Source organism: Ovis canadensis, chromosome 23 (assembly GCF_042477335.2).
Source record: "Ovis canadensis isolate MfBH-ARS-UI-01 breed Bighorn chromosome 23, ARS-UI_OviCan_v2, whole genome shotgun sequence".
Taxonomy (NCBI): domain Eukaryota; kingdom Metazoa; phylum Chordata; class Mammalia; order Artiodactyla; family Bovidae; genus Ovis; species Ovis canadensis.
This window is the reverse complement of record NC_091267.1, coordinates 74,317,329-74,339,895: the sequence shown is the minus strand read 5'-3', so window position 1 is coordinate 74,339,895 and position 22,567 is coordinate 74,317,329. Positions and strand designations below refer to the sequence as shown.

The following is a 22,567-nucleotide window of genomic DNA, read 5'->3' as shown; positions in this document are numbered from 1 at the left end:
GAGTGCCGACGGGCGCGTGCGTGTGACTGGTGCGCCGCAGACACGGCCGAGGGCGCAGTGGGGGTCCGTGTGTCAGCAAAGACGCAGAGGCTGGAGGGACGGCTGCCGCCTGAGCCGACCTGGGGCCCACCTCAGCCCAGCCTCCTCGCTCAGCGGACTCCCGTCTTTTTACCCTCCCTGGAGAGGCCCCTGAGCTCAGCCCTGGATGGCCCTGGGGCCACGTGGGCCCAGTATCTAGTCGAAATGAACTTCCTTAACATTTTTTTTAACTCCTAGAGAACGAGATTCATAAGACTAACATGAAAAGAAGAAAAAAAAACCTCAAAAACAATCTTACAAATCACTGTTCCCTTCTGAACCCTGAGGTGGGGGGTTGTTTTGTCCCCAGGGTGTTCTATCAAGACCTTTTGTGGGTGACTGGATTTAGCCAGTCTTTAATTAGTGGGCTTTTTGAAAACCAAATAGAAAGTTCATGAATGTTAGGACAACTGCCGCCTCTTATTCTCCTGTTTTAAAGACTGATTGCTCTAGAAATGACCCCGGGCAAAAATCAATGCCAGATACCAAGCAGAAGCAGAAAAGCCCCAACCATCAGCAACGCAAGCAGAATCTCAGTCTGACCAGCGAAGGTGAGCAGCCAAACAGTGCCTCACTGTTAACTTCATCTTTTGTTCCTTCTCTGTTATGACAAAGCTTAATAAAACTTTACACAAGTAAAACTGTTTTTGTCATTACTCTCCACGAAGAGACTTCCTCCAATATGGAGGGCATATTTTGGATGGTCTGACTGAAGAAACAACCAGGAGCCTTCCGTCCACCCAAAGGGCACCTGCAGAGATGCTGAGACAGGCCCTGTGGCCCACTACAGGGATTTCAGTGAAAACAGATTTCAAATATGAGCCACAAATTGGAAGTCATAATTGAGGATTTATAACTCCTGCTGTTTTTCCCGTAGGTAGCTGTGTTGGGTGTGCCCCTAGGTGGGTGTTGGCGGGGATTGATTTATTAATTCCCCAGGTAACTTAGGCAAGGCCAGCTAGTATTCCACTCACCAACACGTTCTCCATTCCCTCTAAAAAATGATCTAGCAATCCCACTCCTGGGCATATATCCAGAGAAAACTGTAATTTGAAAGGATAATGCAGCCCAGTGTTCATTGCAGTGCTGTTTACAATAACCAAAACATGGGAGCAACCTACATGTCCACCAACAGAGGAATGAATAAAGAAAGTGGGACATATATACAGTGGCGTATTACTCAGCCATTCGGAAAGATGAAATGATGTGATCTGCAGCAACATGGATGGACCTAGAGATGATCATAGTAAGCAAATCAGACAGAGAAAGACAAATATATGACACCACTTATAGGAGGAATCTTAAAAGAACAAAACAAACGAACCTATTTACAGATAGAAGCAGACGCACAGAAAACAACTTATAGTTACCAAAGGGGAGAAATGAAAGAGGGCATGAGTTGGGAGCTTGGAATTGATATATAATACTGCTGTATTTAAAACAGATAACCTACAAAGACCTACTGTCTTTGTAGGAACTCTACTCAATATTCTGTAATAACCTAAACGGGAAAAGAATTTGAAAAAGAATAGGTATGCATATAACTGAATCACTTTGCTGTCCACCTGAAACTAAAACATTGTAAATTAAACTCAAATATGAAATAAAAAGTATACAGATGTTCTTATAACCCAGCACACCCTAAGCTAGGGGTCAACTCTCCAGTATGCCGATGTCTTTCTGCTCCCACCAGTTACCAAGTTCTCAGGTCTGTTTTTAATCAGTTGAACTCATGAAATTTAATTAAATACAAGCATAGCATACCTTGTTTTCTTGCTTGAGTTTATTGTGCTTTGAACACACTGGGTTTTGTATAAATTGAAGGTTTGTGGCAACCCTGCGATGTCAGATAATGTCAGCAGTTCTTGGCAATAAAGTATTTTTAAGGCATCTACATTGGTTTTTAGACATGCTATCACGCTTAATAGACAGTGTATGGTGTAAACACAACTTCATACGCACTGGGGAACCAAGAGGTTCATGTGATGCGTGCTTTATTGTGGTGGTCTGGAACTGAACCTGCTTTGTGTAAAGTTGTGAAATGTAAGTGTGAAAAAAAGCAAATGTTTCTAAGAAAACTAAAGTGAATGCTTTGCAATGACCCAAATAAATGTGAGCCACTAAACACAAAAGACATCAACAAGCTGCTGAACTGGCCAAGGCCTCTGTTAAAAGAAAAAAAGAAAAGGGGTCTTTAAAAGTGCAGAAGGAGTTTACACTCAAATTTGTTCTGCAAAGATCTACAATTTCTCATTCCCCACTAAAGAAACAGAAATTGGGAATTATGGTGGTGTGGTTAATGTGAAAAAGGCTCAGGAAACTATAACCAACCAACGCATATGTCCCTGTACTAAAAAAAGTCAATGTGTGACTGTAAGTTATATGTTTTAAATTAAAGATGTTTAAGATATGAACTTGTAAATGACTTTTTCAAGTCACTCAGCAACCAACCAAGCCTGACACAAGAGCTCCTGCCACAGCAGCAGCAGAATAGTGACCATAAGTAAGAGAAGTCTTCTAGTTGAGGGATCACTAGTTAGTTTAACACAAAAGTCAAAGTGGAAACCAAAAGCGATATGTGTATACCATAAACATTCCATTCCAATTTAAAATATGCCATGTTTAACAATAAAAGATAAAAGATACTATGTTTATTTAGTAAGAGCAGCAATTGTAAGGGGCTTTAAAGTGTGTTTTTTTTTCTTGGTATATTTCTTCCAGCTTTTTATTATTTCAACATCGACTGCTGATTCTGTCATTTTTCAAAATTATATAAACCTACACACAGGGCAATGCTCACCACAGTATGGCTGATTTATGGTCTTGAATTAAATATCCTCTTCATCCTCTTCGTATTGATTTATCTGTTTTTGTCATGATATATATAATTTCTCCATCCTTTAAAGTTTTGTTTTCCAACAAATCGTCATCATGACTCCATTGCTGTTAAACCTTATTCCTTGTCAGAATCTTCAGTTTGTCTGAACTCAGATTGAAAAACAATTTTTTAAACCATCCTCTTACACGTCAAGATTTTGTTAAACTTTTCTTCTTAAGAATTTCATTCCATGCCTTTGCCTCATGGCCAACATATCTTTGATTTACTCTATTTAGGGGTCTATATTTTTATTTTCTAATTTTTTCCAAAATAGAACTCAAACCCTTTTGCATGAGAGATATATTTAAACATTTCAGAATTCTTTGATCCATAGATTGGATCGAGAATATTATTCTTGGGAGGGGGAGGTAAAGTAGAGGGGAGAGGACCAAAAAAAAAAAACAAAACCTTTAAATTCCTGACAATTAGGATGTAAAGACCAGCTACCTAGAAAGAGTATGAGAGTCTCAATTTTATTCTTCATGTATTTCCTTGTCAGAAGTACAATTAATGATAAAGACCATCTTTGATCAAGTCCAAGTCTGTTCCATTCTCACTGACTTTTTATGAGTAATAAACTGGTACAAACGAGACTTCTTAACGAAGTTCTACTTACTTGCCAGTAGCAGTCAGTGGCAATGGAGCCATGTTCAGGGGCATGTGACCAGCACAGGCACCCAGGACCCTGTGCTCAGAAGGGCCCCAGCCTTGTTTAATGTTGCTGCCAGCATCTTGAAGCTCTTACTAAGATTTGCACAAGGGGCTTCATAGTTTCGTTTCCCTGGGCTCTGGAAACTTGACAGCTGGTGACAGGCAGCCCTCAGAAGTCCTGCTCTGTGTTCTCCTCCTCACTGATGCTCTAACTTAGTGTCACTCTTTGGGGAGGTAACATTTTAAAAATTGGACATGTTTCAATATTGCAGACCTGTCTGCCGATCTAATTTTCTCTATTGAGAAAGAACTTAAGTTTTTAAAAACTCTAGAGTTGCAGAGGCTATCCACCAGTGCTCCTAAAACACAGATTATATGATATGTTTCCTTGGTGTTCAAGTCACACGTCACTTGCTGTAAAACTTTCAACACCCACTTTCCGATGGAGAATTACTGAGACTTGTCCCTTTGAGAAAAGGTCTGCTCACTTATCAATGATTCCCGGAAGGGTTTGCTTCTGATCTTGTTTTGGTTCATTTAAAGTGAAAGGAGCGGACTTCCCTGGCGGTCCAGTGGCTAAGACTCTGCACTCCCAATGCGGGGAGCTCAGGTTTTATCCCAGGCTAGGGAACTAGATCCCACGGGCTGCACAACTAAGGGTTCGCAGGCCCCAGCTAAAGATCCCACGTGCTGCAGACAAGACCCAGAGCAGCCAAATAAATATTTTTAAAAATTTAGGTTATATTTTAAAAAGTACAATGAGCACTCAGTCAGCTGCCAAGTGGTCTAAGTGCAGAATCCTTCTAGAGTTTTATCCCCCCAATCTTGGATAGTCTCACCAATCCCACCTTCAATAGCAAAAGGATTTTAGCAGCTCATACTTTGAATTGTCCTGAAGCACTTCATCATTTTCATAGAAATAATTCTCATGCTTATCAAATTCATTTTTTTAAACCAGTTAATGTTCAGTTAAAGTTTAAAATTACAACAGGATCAGCTCACACTCATGGGACTGGGATGACCCATGGATTTTAGTAAGCCTGGCCACTCACTGGGGAGGAGCCGCAGGTCCTAGGCGTTGCAGCCTAGAGGGACCCACTAGCTGTGAGTCATCCGTCAGCGTGCTGTCGGCTCCCATCAGCTCCCTCTGCAGAGGCTAGGAGAATGCGGGTTCCTCTGTGCTAAAGTGCAGCTAGATTGAGATTAAGCTGGGTCACTATTGCAGTGATAACAGTGATGTGACTGTGTGCTCAGTTGAGTGCGACTCTTCGCGACCCCGTGGACTGTAGCCCTCCAGGCTCCTGTCCATGGGATTCTCCAGGCAAGAATACTAGAGTGGGTTGCCATGCTCTCCTCCAGGGGATCTTCCCAACCCAGGGATCGAACCCTCGCCCCTCATGTCTCCTGAAGGTTCTTTACCACCAGTGCCACTGGGGAAGCAGTAACGGTGGTGCAACGCCCGTGTCCAGACCTCACTGCGCGTCCCCGCTACGCCAGACGGGTGGCATTATCACACCAGCCTGCCCTTACTCTGCACCTGAGCGCCCCAGGCTTGTTTCTTTCCCCCCTGGACTGACTGACGTGGCTTTAGCAATGAAAACTAACACCCTTCTTTCCCAGCCTTGTCACAGGCAGACTCACCTGCAAGTAATCTACTAACTTCAATGGCGTGCTAGTCTCCACCGTCTCAACTTCAATAGCAAAAAGATTTTGGCTGCTTAGAGTGGTGTCTCACTCCCTGAAGAGCAGAAAGCGCATGACGGTGACTAGCGGGGCGCTGGTTTCAGTGGCTGCCCGAGTCCAGGAGGGCCAGAAACGGGGCTGGGACGGAGGAGCAGACAGGCTCTGAAAGCCCTGGTCCTCCCCAGGCTTGGCCTCGACTCGCTGTGGAATCGGACAAACCACCTACAGTGTGGTCTGCTCCTTCATGAAACGAGCATCAGCATTCAAGCCCATCTAGCCCGGCAGGTGCAGCCGCCAGAGCAGGCATATGATAAATGTGAAATGAATGAACACAGGATTGCGTGAATACCTGGCAGGATGGCGTAGGGTCGGATGAGGTGGCGGCTTGCAAAACGCTTGGGAAATAACAAAGAATTTTTCACAGGTGCAAGGCTGGCATTACTACTCCCAGAACCTAACAGCTGTGCTCGTGACGCTTCCCAACCGGGAAAGGTCTCGAGCAGTCATGCTGTTTTCCACTGTTGAAGGATTTCAACTGATCTTGAAGACTGAAAGGGCACTTACCTCTAGATATCTAACCAACTTTTGTTTTCTTGGCTGAAGTGGTCCATTGTTCTAACCATCTCTGGTTTGAACACTCATCTGAGTACTTCTACGCGGATTCTCCCACGGCCTCGGTTTTCATCCTGCAGGTCAGCTGTGAGCTGGGTGTAGCACGAGAGAAGGTCAAGGCCTCTTTCTCTCTCTGGCTGGACCGAGCAGCATATGGGGTCTTAGTTCTCGGACCAGGGATTGAACCTGCGGCGCCTGCACTGGAAACTCAGAGTCTTAACCATTGGGCCACCAAGGAAGTCCGAGAGTAGGGCAAGGTTTTGAGTGAGTTGGTGATATCCTTATCTTATGTTATGCCTCAGTCCAGAATTGTCCTTGCCTACAACTAATCATTCCCTAAGATCTGCTTTCCACCATTCAGTGCGTTTTACATGGTCGTGCGAATGGACCTGACAGGCCGAGGCCTGGGGCGGCGAGGCGGTAGGGCTGCACGTCCACACGGTGGGTGCCCCATGGCTGCATGGTTTCTGCAGTTGGCGCAGGCCCTGGGAGGGGTAGCTCTCTCCACTGAGAACCAAGGACACGGCAGGATGTTCTGGCTGGTAAGGGGGGACTGTGAAGAAGGAAGGGGGTGCATGAGGCTTGTCCAAGAGGCCTTAGGAAGACTCGAGGTCTTTATAGGCCCCAGCTGTCCACAGGGGTATCCTCAGTGGCTCAGCAGGTAAAGAATCCACCTGCAATGCAAGAGTAGCAGGAGACGTGGGTTTGATCCCTGGGTCAGGAAGATCCCCTGGAGGAGGGGCCCGGGAAATCCCACGGACAAAGGAGCCTGGTAGGCTACAGTCCATGGGGTCACAAAGAGCGGAACTCGACCGGAGCAGCTGAGCACACACGAACAAGCCACAGACCTCTGGGAATACAAGCTAAACCAGGCCAGTCACGTCCCTCTTCCTCACTGTCTGAAGCTGCCTTTCTGCCAGCTTTTCCCCAATCAAAGCTGCCCCTGGCGTTTATTTTATTTTACTTGCAAAACAGGATGAGGTTGGAGGATGTGGAAGAAAGAGCTTTCCTCACCAAAGCAGCAGTAACTGCAACAGAGGGGACTCAGGCCAGGGGAGCCATCACCTCTTTGCACAGACACTAGCATCTCTCCCCACGGACACTTCTGGGCCTGGCCTGGCCTGGCCACCGCCCCTCGCTCAGCCTGAGTAGCCAGCAATCCCGGCCCAAGTTTGTGTGTATTCTGTGGCTCACTGAGGATTCTCCAGTGCACGATAAACAAATGGAAACAGGATCACTGGCACTGATTTATAGGGAGACAGTGCCATGGTTCAAGGCACAGGCTTCAGAATCAGCTGTGTGAGTTGTGGTTTCATTGCTGACTCGCTGTGTGGTCCTGGGTGAGGAATGTGCCCCTAGGATTTCTGTGAGGAAGTAAGAAGGTAAGCATTAATTGCTCATCCGGTTCCAACTCTCAGCGACCCCATGGACTGTAAGCCTCCAGGCTCCTCTGTCTATGGAATTCTCCAGGCAAGAATACTGGAGTGGGTTGCCATTCCCTTCCCCAGGGGATCTTCCCAACCCAGGGATCGAACCGGGGGCTCCCACTTTACAGACAGATTCTTTACTGTCTGAGCCACCAGGGAAGCCAAACTTGGCCAGCATCTGGTAATGCAAACCTCTGACTCTGTCGTTCAGTTGCTAAGTCACTTCCAACTCTTTGCAACCCCATGGACTGCAGCACGCCAGGCTCTTCTGTTCTCCATTGTCGCCCAGTTTGCTCAAATCCATCTTGAGCCGACGATGGCGTCCAACATCTCCTCCTCCGTTGTCCCCTTCTCCTCTTGCTCTCAATCTCTCCCAGCATCAGGGTCTTTTCCAGTGAGTTGGCTCTTCACATCAGGCGACCAAAGTATTGGAGCTTCACTTTCAGCATCAGTCCTTCCAGTCAGGGTTGGATTTCCTTTAGGATTGACTGGTTTGATCTCCTTGCTGTCCAAGGGACTCTCCAGAGTCTTTTCCAGCACCACAATTCAAAAGCATCAATTCTTTGGCGCTCAGCCTTCTTTATGGTCCAACTCTCATACCTCTGATATCACTGATAAAAATACAACCTTCAGGATGTCAGAACAGTCTTAATATGTCTCTTAACACAAGGCGATTGTTAGACCTCTATGTGAAGGCGATCTAAAAGGATGCTTTGAAAACTAGCATGACATGAGAGCTCTGACTTTTTTATTTTCTGGGTGTTTATTTATTTACTTGGCTGCACCTGGTCTTTGTTGTAGCGTGTGGTGCGCAGCTCCCTGACCAGGGACTGAGCCCCAGCCCCCTGCATTGGAAGCATGGAGTCTTAACCACTGGACTACCCAGGGAAGTCTTGAGGGCGTTCATTGAATTGGAAAATCTGAAGTTTCTAACATTTAAAATGGGTTGGTTGGCTTAACGTTAATATTTAATGTGACTTAGCTAGAAAAGATTTCAGGTCACTTGAGAAAGTTAAAAATAGCATTTTAAGTCAACAGAAACAATGAAGAAATGAAGAGTCTTATCACGACCAGAAAGATTCTATACTTTGTGAACCCCCTGTCTTGCATAGCAAGCTCCATGGAATCACTATTTCTCAGGCAGAGAGAATAAGCTTCCTTGTAAGAACCCAATCCCTGACAGAATTTACATTTTAAAGCAAGGTAATGCACACTTGTCTCCTCAAAGGCTTATTATGTTGTTTAAAATGCATGATGTATGAATATTAAATCACAAGAACTATAGCAAATATTATCACCTAATTGTCATGTAGATTTTCTTCCAAGGAAAAGAACTAAAAATATACACAAATACACTCAAATTACCCAAGCTATATTGGGTTCTTCTGGAATTTTTTAAAAACATATTTTATATTTAACCCATATGCTTCTCATGTGATTTTCCTTTTTATGGAAATGCAAGATCTGTTTCAGGCATTTGGGAGAAACTGGGTCTATGATGATACGGGAAGGGAAGCAGGATTTAATAGTTCCATTCTGAATCATGCTTGAAAATTACTTAGAATGGCTTATAAACGAAACCTTTTCCAAAATGAGCCCCATTAGAACAGAAAGAAGGCAAGCAGGGCTAAATGAAAGTATATAGTGAACAAAATTTTCATAAATTTTGAAATAATGCATTGACTTTTAGCACCAGTGAATGCTGAATTTTATTACCAAATAACTGAACTATCAAGTATTTTTAACTTATAGAGTCCTTGAGCTAATGCCTGCTCCTATAATACTTGGCTAAAAGTCAAACATATGGCTCAGGTAAACAAAGTTTCCCTGGTGCCCAGACAGCAAAGACTCTGCCTGCAATGAAGGAGACCCAGGTTCAGTCCCCAGGTGGGGACGATCCCCTGGAGAAGGGAGTGGCAACCCACTCCAGTATTCTTGCCTGGACAATTCCATGGACAGAGGAGCCTGGTGGGCTGCAGTCCATAGGGTCGCAAAAAAGTTGGACATGACTGAGTGACTCACACTTTTCACTTTCCAACATCAATACAAGTCAGTGGATGGCATTTCAGCAGGAAAGAGAAGCACGCCAGAAACAGAGGACTGTTCTTTGCTTGAGGGGAGGGGAGAAATGGGAAGAAAATTGGGGTAAAAAGACCTTATCTGTCTCACAGGATGGAAGTGGATGGTCAAAAACAGTCGTTTCAGGACAGGGTGGGCCCAGGGATGGGAGGCCTGGAAGGGGGACCAGGAGTCGGGCGGGGCCCTCACCCTCCTGTGTCTCGGGCTCCAGGCCTGGGGGTGTCTGTGCCGCTCGGATGGACCAGCATCCTTACTCCTGCCACGTCTGCCTCCTCCGCCAGGACAACCGAGCTTGCCCAGGACAGCTAGTGGCCGTCCTGCCATCCCCTGCCTAGCCCCCAAGCCCCAGGACAGACGGGAGATGTGGGGGGCTGAGAGGAAGTCAGGGGACAAACTGGAGCTACGGTTCTCATTCCTCTAGTTATTCATGACTGGACGAGTGAGTGAGTGAGCTCATGGACAGGCATTCATTTATCCAGCGAGTAAGCTGCCTTGGGAGAGACCAGGAAGGCCAGGCGTGGTGACGGTCCCGGCAACTCCTACCAACTAACTGGCCGTGGCTGCCTCGAGATGGCTGTTGTTAGAGATGTGGGTATCCTGGGCTGGGTGAGAAGGATGCCAGGGGTTGTTACTAGGGGCTGCTGGGGGCACAGATGGGGAGTTTCCCTCGTTTAGGAAGCAGCATTTGAGCTTCCCCGGCGGCTCAGTGCTAAAGAATCTGCCTGCAGTGCAGGAGGTGCAAGAGACTTGAGTTCAGTCCTTGGGTCTGGAAGATCCCCTGGAGGAGGAAATGGCAACCCAGTCTGGTCTTCTTGCCGGGAAAACCGTGGACAGAGGAGCCAGGGGGCTACAGTCCATGGGGTCACAAAGAGTCGGACACAACCTGAGCAGGGACTTCAAGGTCAAGAGGCACTGGGTGCTCTGGAAAGGGGACAGGGCAGGGATGAGGCGGCCACACGAAGGGAAGTGTGTGGGCACAAGCAGGAAGGGGAGAGGTTCCTGCCAAAGGGGCCAGGCGGAGGTGGGCGAGCCGGCAAAGGGGCCTGCGGGGTGCCCACTAGAGAGGGGCCTGCGCTTTCTCAGATTACTGATTCTTTTTGTGTTCTCCACTCCCTGGCGCCCATCCCTACTTCCCAGCTTTTCCAAGTCTCCATGTCTCAGGAGAACCTCAGTGAAGACTCGATAGAGAATCGTGTAGCTGGTGCTCATGAAGAATCGTTAAGTGTGCTCATGAAGAATCGTTGTGAGCCCCGTGAAGAAACACCTCTCTCCAGCTCAGAAGTGTCCGAACCAATTATGTCACCTCAGGAGCCAGAATCAAGTCACTGGCCAACTGGTGACGCCTGCATCACCAGAAGCCGTTCTTTCCTGCACATGGAATGATTTTCTAGACAGAATCCTCCAAACTTAGGTGAAAGAGCTTGTCAGCAAGGTAACCAGCATCACGTCATCAGGAGACTTTAAGGCGTAAATTAGGGCATGGTTACATAAACTTCGACCCCAGTGTCTTTTCCCCCTCCACTGGTTTTGGCTGATAATCCTCCCTGCTCTTTAAGAGTCGTAACATGACTAAAATAGACTTACCATCGGGTGTTATTTTTGAAAGGTATGCTTATGGAGCTGTTTGAAGAGCTATCATCGTCTGCAAAAGTTGGGTGCCAAGAAGGTACTTTTCCTACTGAGGAAGTGTCCAGGCCTGTCATTTCTGCACAAACCACTTGATTTGGTTGCAAGTTTTTGTTTTTTTTTTTTTCATTTTAAATCCTCACACGTATAAATCCAAAAGCCAATAAAAAGGTCACCTCCCTCAAGGTCACCTCCCTCAAGTCCTGGGAAGATGCTGCCTTTTAGGATTAAGCCCACTCATAACTTTTACCCAAGCATCATCCTCTTTCACACATTTTTATAGAACATAAATCATGACAATTTTAAAAAAGCAGTAAAGAAGCACTTCCCTGGTGGTCCAATGGCTAAGACGCCTTGCTCCCAATGTGGGGGGCCCAGGTTTGACCCATGGTTAGGGAGCTAGATCCCATAAGCCACAACTAAGACCTGGAACAGGCAAATGAATTTTCTTTCTTTCTTTCTTTCTTTTTTAAGTAATAATGGGCTTCTCTGGTGGCTCAGACAGTAAAGAACCCACCTGCAATGTGGGAGACCTGGCTTTGGTCCCTGGGTCGGGAAGATCCCCGGGAGGAGGGCATGGCAACCCATACCAGTGTTTTTGCCTGGAGAATCCCCATGGACAGAGGAGGCTGGTGGGCTACAGTCCTTGGGGCCACAAAGAGCTGGACATGACTGAGCGATGACCAAGCACAGCACAGCACTGATGAGGACCTTCCTGGTGGTTTAGCGGCTAAGACTCCATGATCTCGGCGGAGGAGGCCCAACTAACGACACAGCTAAAGATCCCGCATTCCACAGCTAAGGCCTGGCACAGCCAGGAGAAAAAAAGCAAGAGTGAGAAAGCGCTATCTGGACCAGGAACCGGGAGGCCATTCGTGTAGAAGTAATTATAGAGGCAACAGCACAGCCTCAAAACTCAGTCTGGCTGCTCCTCAGGCGAACATGGATCTGGCCCACTTGCTGGCAACGCTCTACGGATGTTTTATATGGCTGAGCACCAGATTTAGACAGAAAAAGCAGTGTAAACTTCTTGCAAATTAACACCACTTAGTGGATGGTACACATTTTTTTTTTTTCCATGCTTAGATGTTTAGTGCTGGAGAGAAATAAAGGATAAAAGCAGAGATGGGCAGTTTTAACTCTTCACAGGACAGTTCAAATCTGCCATTTTGGTGTCATGACACTAAGGAAGAAAAAAACCATCTCTTTCTCTTTGGCCAACATTGCTCTTCCTAGAACTGCGTCCGTTTTTCACACGGCAGCAACGTCACCTTCGTGACGTCAGCAACTGAGAAAGCGCTCTGTCCCAGCAGCATCAGGGACTTGGCCCCTGCCCCATGCGCTTTGTGTGTGTGTTCAACCAGTGGAAAGAAAAGTCATCTCCAGAAAGGAAAGAGAACCACACAAAGGGACCACAGAGCCAAACTTTTAGATATGGAAATCACTTAAGATCTTTGAAAAAAGAAAGCTGAGGTCTTTGGAAGGAAAAAGACATCAGGATTCTTTGAAAACTAGCCCCCAGCTTATCTCCCTCTTTCAGTTTGACTGAGAGCTGATCGAGCATTGACACAACAGTGAATCTGTGTAGGTACAGCCAAACCGCAAAGCTTGGAAAACAGATTCAAATTCACCCTTCTACTCAATAAGCTAGGAGTCATCACCAGCGTGAGACAAAGCGGTCCCCAGTCGGGGCCCGATGGAGCTGCCTCATGGTTATAAAGCAATTCCGAGATCGGCTGCTAGAGCTGCCGGCGGTCTAAACCAAGAGGCAGGAAAGCAAAAGCATCCCAGAATAAAGGTGTCCCTGACTAGGCTTTGTGGTTTTGCAGAGGGGAGGAGGCTGTGAGGCCCTTTAAATAGAGCGTGTGCACATGGCTCAGACGGTGAGCAGTCTGCCTGTGATGTTCTGGGAAGGTCCCCTGGAGGAGGGCATGGCAACCCACTCCAGCATCCTTGCCTGGAGAGTCCCATGGACAGAGGAGCCTGGGAGGCTACAGTCCATGGGTTCACAAAGAGTTGGACAGGACTGAGCAACTAACACTTTCATATATTCATAGGGCTTCCCTCGTGGTGCAGATGATAAAGAATCTGCCTGCAGTGCGAGAGACCTGGGTTTGATCCCTGGGTTGGGAAGATCCCCTGAAGAAGGAAACAGCAACCCACTCCAATATTCTTGCCTGGAGAATTCCACAGACAGAGGAGCCTGGAGGACTACAGTCCATGGGGTTGCAAAGGGTCAGACAGGACTGAGCAACTAACACTTTCACTTCACTTTTCATATATTTATTTTTCTGGCAAGAGTGTCTAGAGCTTTTAGAAATTTCTGGAAGAGATCCCTGACCTCCCTGCTTCCCATAATACAGCAAATAATCTCCAGAGCCAGAAGAAGCCCTCAGAGTCAGTGACAAAGTTCCTTGTAACTGCACAATAAAACAGAGGGTGTCTTACCTTCGCAGAAAGAAGCTATAATATTACCATTGGTGGGTCATTTGTGCTCAAGCAGTGGTGCAGCAATAAATCTCGGTCATGATTTTAAATTGTAAAACCATCCTCTTGGTTCCATAAATGCATCCTATGCAGTGACTACAAAAGAGGCTTCTTGTAAAAAGTATCAAAGGACAGCTGCTGCTGCTGCTGCTAAGTCGCTTTAGTCGTGTCTGACTGTGCGACCCCATAGTCGGCAGCCCACCAGGCTCCCCCGACCCTGGGATTCTCCAGGCAAGCCACTGCCTCATGAATTTAGTCCCGAATCAACAAACTACCCTCAATAAATACTAATTCCTCAAGGATTAACTAGACAATTTTGTTTGTTGTCCTGAAATTTATGAGTTTTGTGGGGTGGGATTTGAAGCCTAGGTTGCTTTAGGAAAAAACAAACCAACACCCAAATCCAGAAATCTGAGGGAATGCCTTGACTTCAGCCAGTCCTGAGGTCAATGTCGACAGTCTTCAGGGCTCAATGCTGGGATTTGAGGCCTAACCCCGTCGCGAGGAGCCTGAAGGCAAAAGGGCACGAGACACGTGTAAATCAAGAGAGAGAGTCCGGAGAGAGAGAGGGTACAGCCCACAAACCTGTCGTGCAGACTGAACGCAAACCCACCCAGCAAAGAGGCTTCCCAGGAGAAAACAGGAGCGGCTGTTTGCCTCTGCGCATCCCTGCTCACCGGGAGGCGGGTGACTCGCGCGCAGACCCTGGACGAGCCCAGGCCTTTGTGCCGGAGGGAGAGCCCGCGGTCACTTACCTGAGGCAGGCGGCTGGTCACCGGGGGCCCCCCTCGCGGGGCCGGGAAGCTCGGCGGCGGCCCCGTCCGGGGGCTGGCCCCCCGCCTCGGCCCGCTCTGCTGCGGGCGGGAGGCCCATGCCGTAGGCGCACTGGGGCAAGGGTCCACTCGGGGGGGTCTCCAGGCCGGGCGCCGGGTCCCCCGCAGTCAGGTCCCCGCAGCCTGCACAGCCGACTGCAGAGCGGGCGCCGGCTGCCCAGTGCGGGCACCGGCCGCCCCCCGCTTCTCCGTGCAAGGACTTCTTGGGGGACGCGGGCCTCCACGCAGTCCTGCAGGGGGGCGCGGGGAGGCGGGGGCTCTCGGAGCCCCCCAGGCTGTCCGTCCCCGTGAAGCACTGGCTGAAGCTGTCGTTCTCGCCCACCTCCAGGGGCTCGGGGAAGGGCGACCGGCCTCCAGGCGGGGTGAGGACCACCACGGAGTCTGCGGTCCGGGGGGGCCTGTCTGTGTATTCGTCCTCCGTGGGCACCGGCCGGCAGGGGTCCCCCTCGATCTCGCTGATCAAGGAGAGCGTCTCGGCGTCTCCCCGGGGGGGACAGGCCGCTGCGCACGCGCCCCCCGCCTCCGGACAGCACGTGTCTTCAGAAAACACCTTCTGTTCCAGGGTCAGCAGGAAGACACCCTCACAGACTTCGCGGGCGCTGGCGGCCTCCACGTGAGTGCAGCTGAAACTGTTGCCTGCGGACTCCTGCTGATTTAAATTCAGAAGGCAGAGCGTTAATACCAGCGTTAGAACGTGCTTCTGCTAAACGCGGCTGAAAACGGTGTTTATGGTAATCATTTCCACCATAACAAGTACAGATGGAATGCTCAGTGCTGCGCTTTATTTGGGTTATTGAAGATTAGGGGGTGGGGGGAACCCTCAAATAGAGCCCAACCAGAAACAGATGAATCGAACTGCATTTCCAAGGGGGCAGCGTGTTTACATCCAAGCAAGGGGGGGAGCTAACCCAAGAATTTCAGAACACTGGATCTGCCCATGCTCTCAATCTCAATTAAAAAAAAAAACAACCCATAAACAAATACTGAATTCTAGTTAATAGCTTTGCTTTTTGCTGTGGTATGGCTTAGTAATTCTGAAACTATTGTCTGTGTATTCTGGAATTGAGAAAATGAGTAAATATATTGAGAATAACAGGGTTTCCTGCTTCGGAAGAAGGGAAGATTCAAGCACAGATAAGGAAAGACTACAATGAATTCTGTAGTGCTGGGACCAGAATTAGAGAAATCAGTATGAACTCTAGGTGGTGGCTCAGGCAGTAAAGAATCCACCAGCAATGCAGGAGACCCGAGTTTGGGAAGATCCCCTGGAGAAGGGAATGGCAACCCGCTCCAGTACTCTTGCCTGGAGAACCCATGGACAGAGAAACCTGGCTGGTTACGTGACTGAGCGACTAACACAACGGAATGCCTAAGAAACTAGATCTGAAAAGGATATAATGGGATAATTACGGAAATCTTAAGATCAAACGTAAATTATATAATAGTATTGTACCACTACTAAGTTTTTTGATTGTGATAAATGTACTATGATTACATAAGAGAATGTCCTTGTTCTGATGAAACTCTCATGGGCGTACTTAAGGATGGAGGCGCATGGTGTTTGCCTCTGAAAAGATTCCAGAGAAAAAATACACCTGCACATAGACACACATCCTGCTGTGCTCAGCCGCTCAGTTGCGTCTGACCCTCTGTGACCCCATGGACTGTGGCCCGCCAGGCTCCTCTGTCCACGGAATTCTCCAGGCAAGAATACGGCAGCGGGTTGCCATGCCCTCCTCCAGGGGATCTTCCTGACCCAGAGATCTAACCCGCATCTCCTAAGCCTCCTGCACTGGCAGGCGGGGTCTTTACCACTAGCAGCGCCTGGGCAGCCCAGACACACATATGGAGAGCAAATAATAAAGCGCTGTGAAAATACACGCAGCTGCTGGATCTGAGCGGAGGGCGCGTGGAAGTTTCTTACACTACTCTCACGTCTCTCCTACAATGCTGAAGTCATACCCCAATTAAAAGCCACCGAAATAACTACAAAGGAAAGGAATGTGACTGCTCTTCTCTCCTAGGGGTCTGTCCCGGGCAGTCGGCACAGAGGTCGGAACTAAAATAATACTGTAGACAATACAAGGGCACAGAAATGTAGACAATACAATACAAGACAGAATGAGATGCGAAGAAAACAGCATTCAGGATCGGGATGGGTCCTGGGATGCGAGGCCCCACCCCCTTACTCGTTCACCATTTGGCTCAATATTTGACTAATGATAGCTATAGCCACCTGCGCACTCCACGGGTAGGCTCTTAATTCCCCACCCAGGGATCGACCCCAAGCTTCCTGCAGTGGAAGCACAGAGTCCCAACCGCTGGGCCTCCAGAGAATTTCCCCGAATTGTTAACAGCACTTAAGGGAGGCACTTTAGACTTCTAAATTTACCTTATTTCCATTTAGGCGGCCGCAAGCCTCATTGACCCAGTGCCACAAATTAGCTAGAAAAACAAAGTAAAGATAAGGCCTTCATATTATTATTTCCTATTTCTAATTCAGTATTATTGACCTCTATGTCAGTTCAATACTATCTTTAAACAGTCATCTGCAAATCTGTGAGTAAAAGATCCCGAGAGTGAAAACACTGAATCAATTTAAAGACTATGAAGGCATCTTCCTCCTCTTATCAAAAAGGAACTTTTTGATCTATAAAGCCGAACATTGGGTTGGCCAGAAATTTCGTTCAGTTTTCAGTTCGATTCAGTCACTCAGTCATGTCCAACTCTTTGCAACCCCACAGACTGCAGCATGCCAGGCCTCCCTGCCCATCACCAGCTGCCAGTTCACTCAAATTCATGTCCATTGAGTCGGTGATGCCATCCAACCATCGCATCCTCTGTCATCCCCTTCTCCTCCTGCCTTCAATCTTTCCCATCATCAGGGTCTTTTCCAATGAGTCAGCTCTTCGCATCAGGTGGCCAAAGTGTTGGAGTTTCAGCTTCAACATCAGTCCTTCCAATGAACACCCAGGACTGATCTCCCTTAGGATGGACTGGTTGAATCTCCTTGCAGTCCAAGGGACTCTCAAGAGTCTTCTCCAACACCACAGTTCAAAAGCATCAATTCTTCGGTGCTCAGCCTTCTTCACAGTCCAACTCTCACATCCATACATGACCACTGGAAAAACCATAGCCTTGACTAGACGGACCTTTGTTGGCAAAGTAATGTCTCTGCTTTTCAATATGCTATCTAGGTTGGTCACAACTTTCCTTCCAAGGAGTAAGCATCTTTTAATTTCATGACTGCAATCACCATCTGCAGTGATTACTGATAACTCCTATGATAATCTCTCTCGGAGGATTGCAAAAGCCCTCCTTACTGGTGGATCTGAATCCAGGCCTACTGTACCCCTAAATTTGTTTTAATTAGTCAAACAGCCAAGTACTAACCCCACAGGACTGGTTTCCTTCCCTCTGCTCAGGATGGGAGCAGGCTCCTTCGCACCTGCAAGGCTGCGCCACCAGGATGTGCCTCCCTTTCCAGGTTCATTTCACCCTGGTTCTCACTCTCTGCCCCGGCTGCACTAACTTTCCAATCCCCCCAGCTCGCCCTGCTCCCCCCGAAGATGCAGTTCTCGTCTTCCCTTGGGCTAGTGCAATCCCACCTGTCCTTCAGAACTTAGCTCCCCTGGGAGGCCCTGGCTGGCCACAAAGCTGGACAAACAGCTCTGCCACCTGAGGCCCTGTACCTCCCTTTCCACACTCAGCCTCACTCTGGGCAAAACGCCTGCCTTGCCCACTGAGGAGCCTCCTCCATAAGGACACGGGCTCTGTTTGTGTTGCTTGGTATTGACACCCCAGTGCCTGTCCAGCCCCTGGTGACTAATAAACGCGTATTGAATGAAGGGATGAAGAGGAAGCAGACAGTCATACATCCCGACTCACTGCTTGGCAGCCCACTGCCCTTGGCATTCGTAAGATATAGCCAGAAGAGATTATGAAGAGACAAAAGCTGAAGAATAGAACATCAGAAGCCTGTTTATCTCGTGATAACATGACTGGATGAGCCAGTAGTACATCAGCATCTCTGAACACGCATTATTCAAATCTCCACTTCCAATGCTGGGGAGGTGAAGCTGCATTGAATAACAACAGTCAACAGCGAAGAGACTTGTAAAACAGGGAAGTCCAACTTTTCCCCTTCGCTTTCTGCTCAATGCTTGGCATCTTCCATCACCATCTTCCCTCTTCTGTTAGTCTTTTGATTGCCAGGGTTACATTAGGTATTGGAATGTGAATGGAAATAGATATGCAGGGTTTTGTGAAGTCCACGGATGTGACTGTGGGAGAACAGATGGAACCACAGCAAAGGCGGATGCGATAAACAAGCAAGCAGCTGAAAACGGGGAAGGACGGTGAGACCGCAGGTGCTTCAAAAGACAGCATGTTACATGTACACGTATGGCTGAGCCCCTTTGCTGCCCACCGGTAATTATCACAACATTGTTAATCGGCTGTTCTCCAGTATAAAACCAAAAGTTAAACAAATCAGGGGCACTAGGTTTAGGAAACCTAGTGATGTCTTGAACCCTTTCTTAAAAATTATACTGTTTTAGCTTTGGAGTACAAAAGTCAGACAGGATGTGATGTTAAAAGATACTATCAAACAATTTTTTGGTGGAAAACTATTCCCAATAAACAAGATGACATTTGATTATTTATCCAAGAATGAGCAACTGCATCTTACTGAATATAAAACAATCTATTTTCAGAATTTTAAATTCACCTATCAAGGTAACCCCCCAGTCAAAACTGTCCATCTGCCATTTACCTGAACATATTGCTTTTGTTTTACTGAATTATGTAATTTAAAATGTATTCTAGGTTGCATGCGACCCCTGTATATCTGATATGCATAATCTTTACAATATTTATCACTTTCCTGCACCTAGGATAAATAAGTATATTTCTTAGTCATAAACAATTTTTGTTTGTTTTGCTAGAGAACAATAAATTAGATATAAACCGTGTTTTACCTTAAACAGATCAAAAGAGGCAGTCAGAGGGCAATATATGTGTCTTCAAAGCATACACCTAGAAATGCATCAGTTTGCTTTAAAACTCATATTCAAAGCCCACCATGGACACGATACCTGTTAGTGCTTTCCCTTTTTTCCTGTAGTAAACACCAAAGATGACGGCAGCTACTAAAGCCACAGACGTGAAGAGGAGCAGGATGATTAGACTGGGCAAGTAAATCTGCGGTTCTGTGTTGGAAGAAAATGAGAAAAACGGCATTAACTACTGTTCATTTTCACTCTTTCTCAAAAGCATAACCCTTTCAATTAAATTCTGGAATCAAGGCTGTTGGAATGGAATGAAAGCAGCAGGAAGGGGCCCAACGCGGCTATGGGTTTGTCGAGGAAGCTCCCATTTGAAAGGGTGAAATCAACAACGTAGCCCAAGCCTGCTGACCGCCTTTGCTCAGAGAGGCCAGCCCAGGACCAGCTTTAAATGCTTGCACTTGAGAACAACCCTAATCGGCTTCACCGCACCATCCGGCTCCATCTTAGCTCAGCTACAGAACATTTCACTCTCTCCAGGTGGATGGGCTCTGGAGGCAAGAGGAAGCCCCTATCATAGCTCCTTCCAAATAACCACATGGTGCCAGGGCTTTGCTGGTCCTGCGAACAGAACCACAGCCATCCTGCCAAGTGCCTCAGGTCCTTCACCTACAACACAACGTGGACTCAACCGTTCTGCTCATCCCGCCCGATGACGGAGATGCTCCTGCCTTTTCACTATAAACTCTTGGTTTACACGGCCTGGTTTCTGGGACTCTGACCTTGCTTTTCCTTCTGTCTTTTTTAAGACAGTTTTAAATTCCCTTGGTTTTCTTTAATGTCCTCTTCAGAACGGTCTCTTTAAAATGCTGCTCTATGTAATTTCTTATCCGGAACCTTTGATGCCCTCCTGTTTGCCACAATGTCCAAGCTACAGCCTTGCTTTTCTTAGTCCGGGTTCGCTGACATAGCTCTGCAGCCAAGGTGCTCCTGCCTCATTAGGAAGCTCCTCCTGCGCTGAGATGCCTGGACCCACCTCCGCAGCATCTCACTCACCTGGGCAAGCAGCTTGCACACTACCTGCCCGCTTTCTGTCAGTCACTGAAACGGTCGTTAAGGCTGCCTGGATCCTCCAGATGTTCCAGAGATAATGGTAATTGTATTCTAGCAAGTTGCTGACTCTGTTTGGTGACCAAAATCTCCCAGATATCCCGCTGTGATAACCACTACCTTACCATATTTGGGCATTTTAATTTATATTTGCACCTCAATTTTCTTTCTTTTTTGGGGGGTACATATGAATAAAGTGTTGGTTACCCATTCCACAGTAGAAAATCATCACCTAAACAGCCTATCTGGAATTACAACACTGATAAAATGAAATACTGAGCTGACCATGGATAGTGAAGTCGCTCAGTCGTGTCTGACTCTTTGCGACCCCATGCACTGTAGCCCGCCAGGCTCCTCTGTCCATGGGAGTTTCCGGGCAAGGATACTGGAATGGGTTGCTATGCCCTCCTCCAGGGACCAGGGATAGGATGAGATGAAAAGAGAGAGATGGTTGCCTTGGATACAGCATGTAATGTGAGAGAAACCTACAAGCGCTGACTAGACTGAGGCACACCCACCCACCCAATCTTTCCTATTAAACATACCATTCGGTGAACTTGCAGGTAGGGGACGACTACAAACCACATCTGATTTATCAGTTCCGTGATGCACTTCTGTCCGTCCAAGGATGGTACAGCTGTGAAGGGGAAGGCACGTAAGTCCTTTGGTTTCATATCCTTATTTAAAAAAAAAAAAAAGCTATAAAAGATTCTACCCCATTAGACTGCAAGCTTCTTCAGGAGAGGAACCATGGTCTTCCTGGACGTCTGCCCCCCCAGTGCCTGTCCACAGACACTAAGGTGGACAGAGAGACAAGCGGAAGTGATTCCTGCCACCGCTAACATCTGCTCTGAGTGTGGTCCGAGAGAGCAGACCCGTGCGCTTAGTAAAGAAGATTCCGAATCCAATTATCATGGCTAAGTGATAAACTACAGATGAATACCCTTTGAAGTTGAAAATACAGAAAATCTTTTTGAAAATAAAACCTGGATAGGTGGATCAGACAATGAGTATTTAATGAGAATTAATTTATTGGGAAGTGAAAGAATCATGACATTGATGATGAGTATTCAACAACAGGCATGCAGTGAAAGGGTCCAGGAGTCTCACCACGACTTTGCTCACATAAGTGTGAGATAGTACACAGGCGAGACGATACATTACGGATTTATTTATCTCTGGAAAAGATTGGAAATCACTTAAACGACTATCAATAGGGCGCTTGTGCGGAGAAGGCAATGGCACCCCACTCGAGTACTCTTGCCTGGAAAAATCCCATGGATGGAAGAGCCTGGTAGGCTGCAGTCCAAGGGGTAGCTAAGAGTCGGACAGGACTGAGCGACTTCACTTTCACTCTTCACTTTCATGCATTGGAGAAGGAAATGGCAGCCCACTCCAGTGTTCTTGCCTGGAGAATCCCAGGGACGGGGGAGCCTGGTGGGCTGCCGTCTATGGGGTCGCACAGAGTCAGACACAACTGAAGTGACTTAGCAGCAGCAGCAGTAGCAGGGAGCTTGTGAGAGTTGGACCATAAAGAAGGCTGAGGGCTGAAGAATTGATGCTTTCAAACTGTGGTGCTGGAAAAGACTCCAGAGTCCCTTGGACTGCAAGGAGATCATATCAGTCAATTCTAAAGGAAATCAACCCTGAATATTCATTGGAAGGACTAATACTGAAGCTGAAGCTCCAGTACTTTGGCCACCTGATGCAAAGAACTGACTCACTGGAAAAGACCCCGATGCTGGGAAAGATTGAAGGCAGGAGGAGAAGGGGGCGACAGAGGACGAGATGGTTGGATGGCATCATCTACTCAGTGGATATAAATTTGAGCAAGCTCCAGGAGACAGTGAAGCCTGATGTGTTGCAGTCCATGGGGTCGCAAAGTCTGACATGAACGTGCAACTGAAAAGCAACAAGGGACCTTGTTAAATGGCTTATGGCGCATCTCTGTGGTGGCACCAGGTGGTTAGAAAAAGCCACACAGATGTAAGCCAGTTAGTGTGGAGTGAGCTTCCTTCAGGATATATTATGTGGGAAAAAACCCAAGTGTGTAAACATTTATTTAAGCAGGAGGCTTCTATATGCACCTATACAATG

General features: G+C 47.3%; 1 protein-coding gene across 2 annotated transcripts in view; it reads right to left on the bottom strand.

Moving 5' to 3' along the window:
• TNFRSF11A (TNF receptor superfamily member 11a) overlaps positions 1-22,567 on the bottom strand; it is a 65,324-nt gene that overhangs the window by 2,747 nt on the left and 40,010 nt on the right. Inside the window, exons 6-9 of one of the 2 annotated variants that reach the window (XM_069569123.1) lie at positions 21,016-21,107; positions 19,451-19,564; positions 16,747-16,799; positions 14,277-15,003 (exon numbers count right to left, since the gene is read on the bottom strand). In XM_069569123.1, coding sequence (XP_069425224.1) covers positions 14,277-15,003; positions 16,747-16,799; positions 19,451-19,564; positions 21,016-21,107 — 986 coding nt within the window. The remainder of the gene's footprint in view (positions 1-14,276; positions 15,004-16,746; positions 16,800-19,450; positions 19,565-21,015; positions 21,108-22,567) is intronic. The other variant, XM_069569124.1, reaches the window with a different exon arrangement.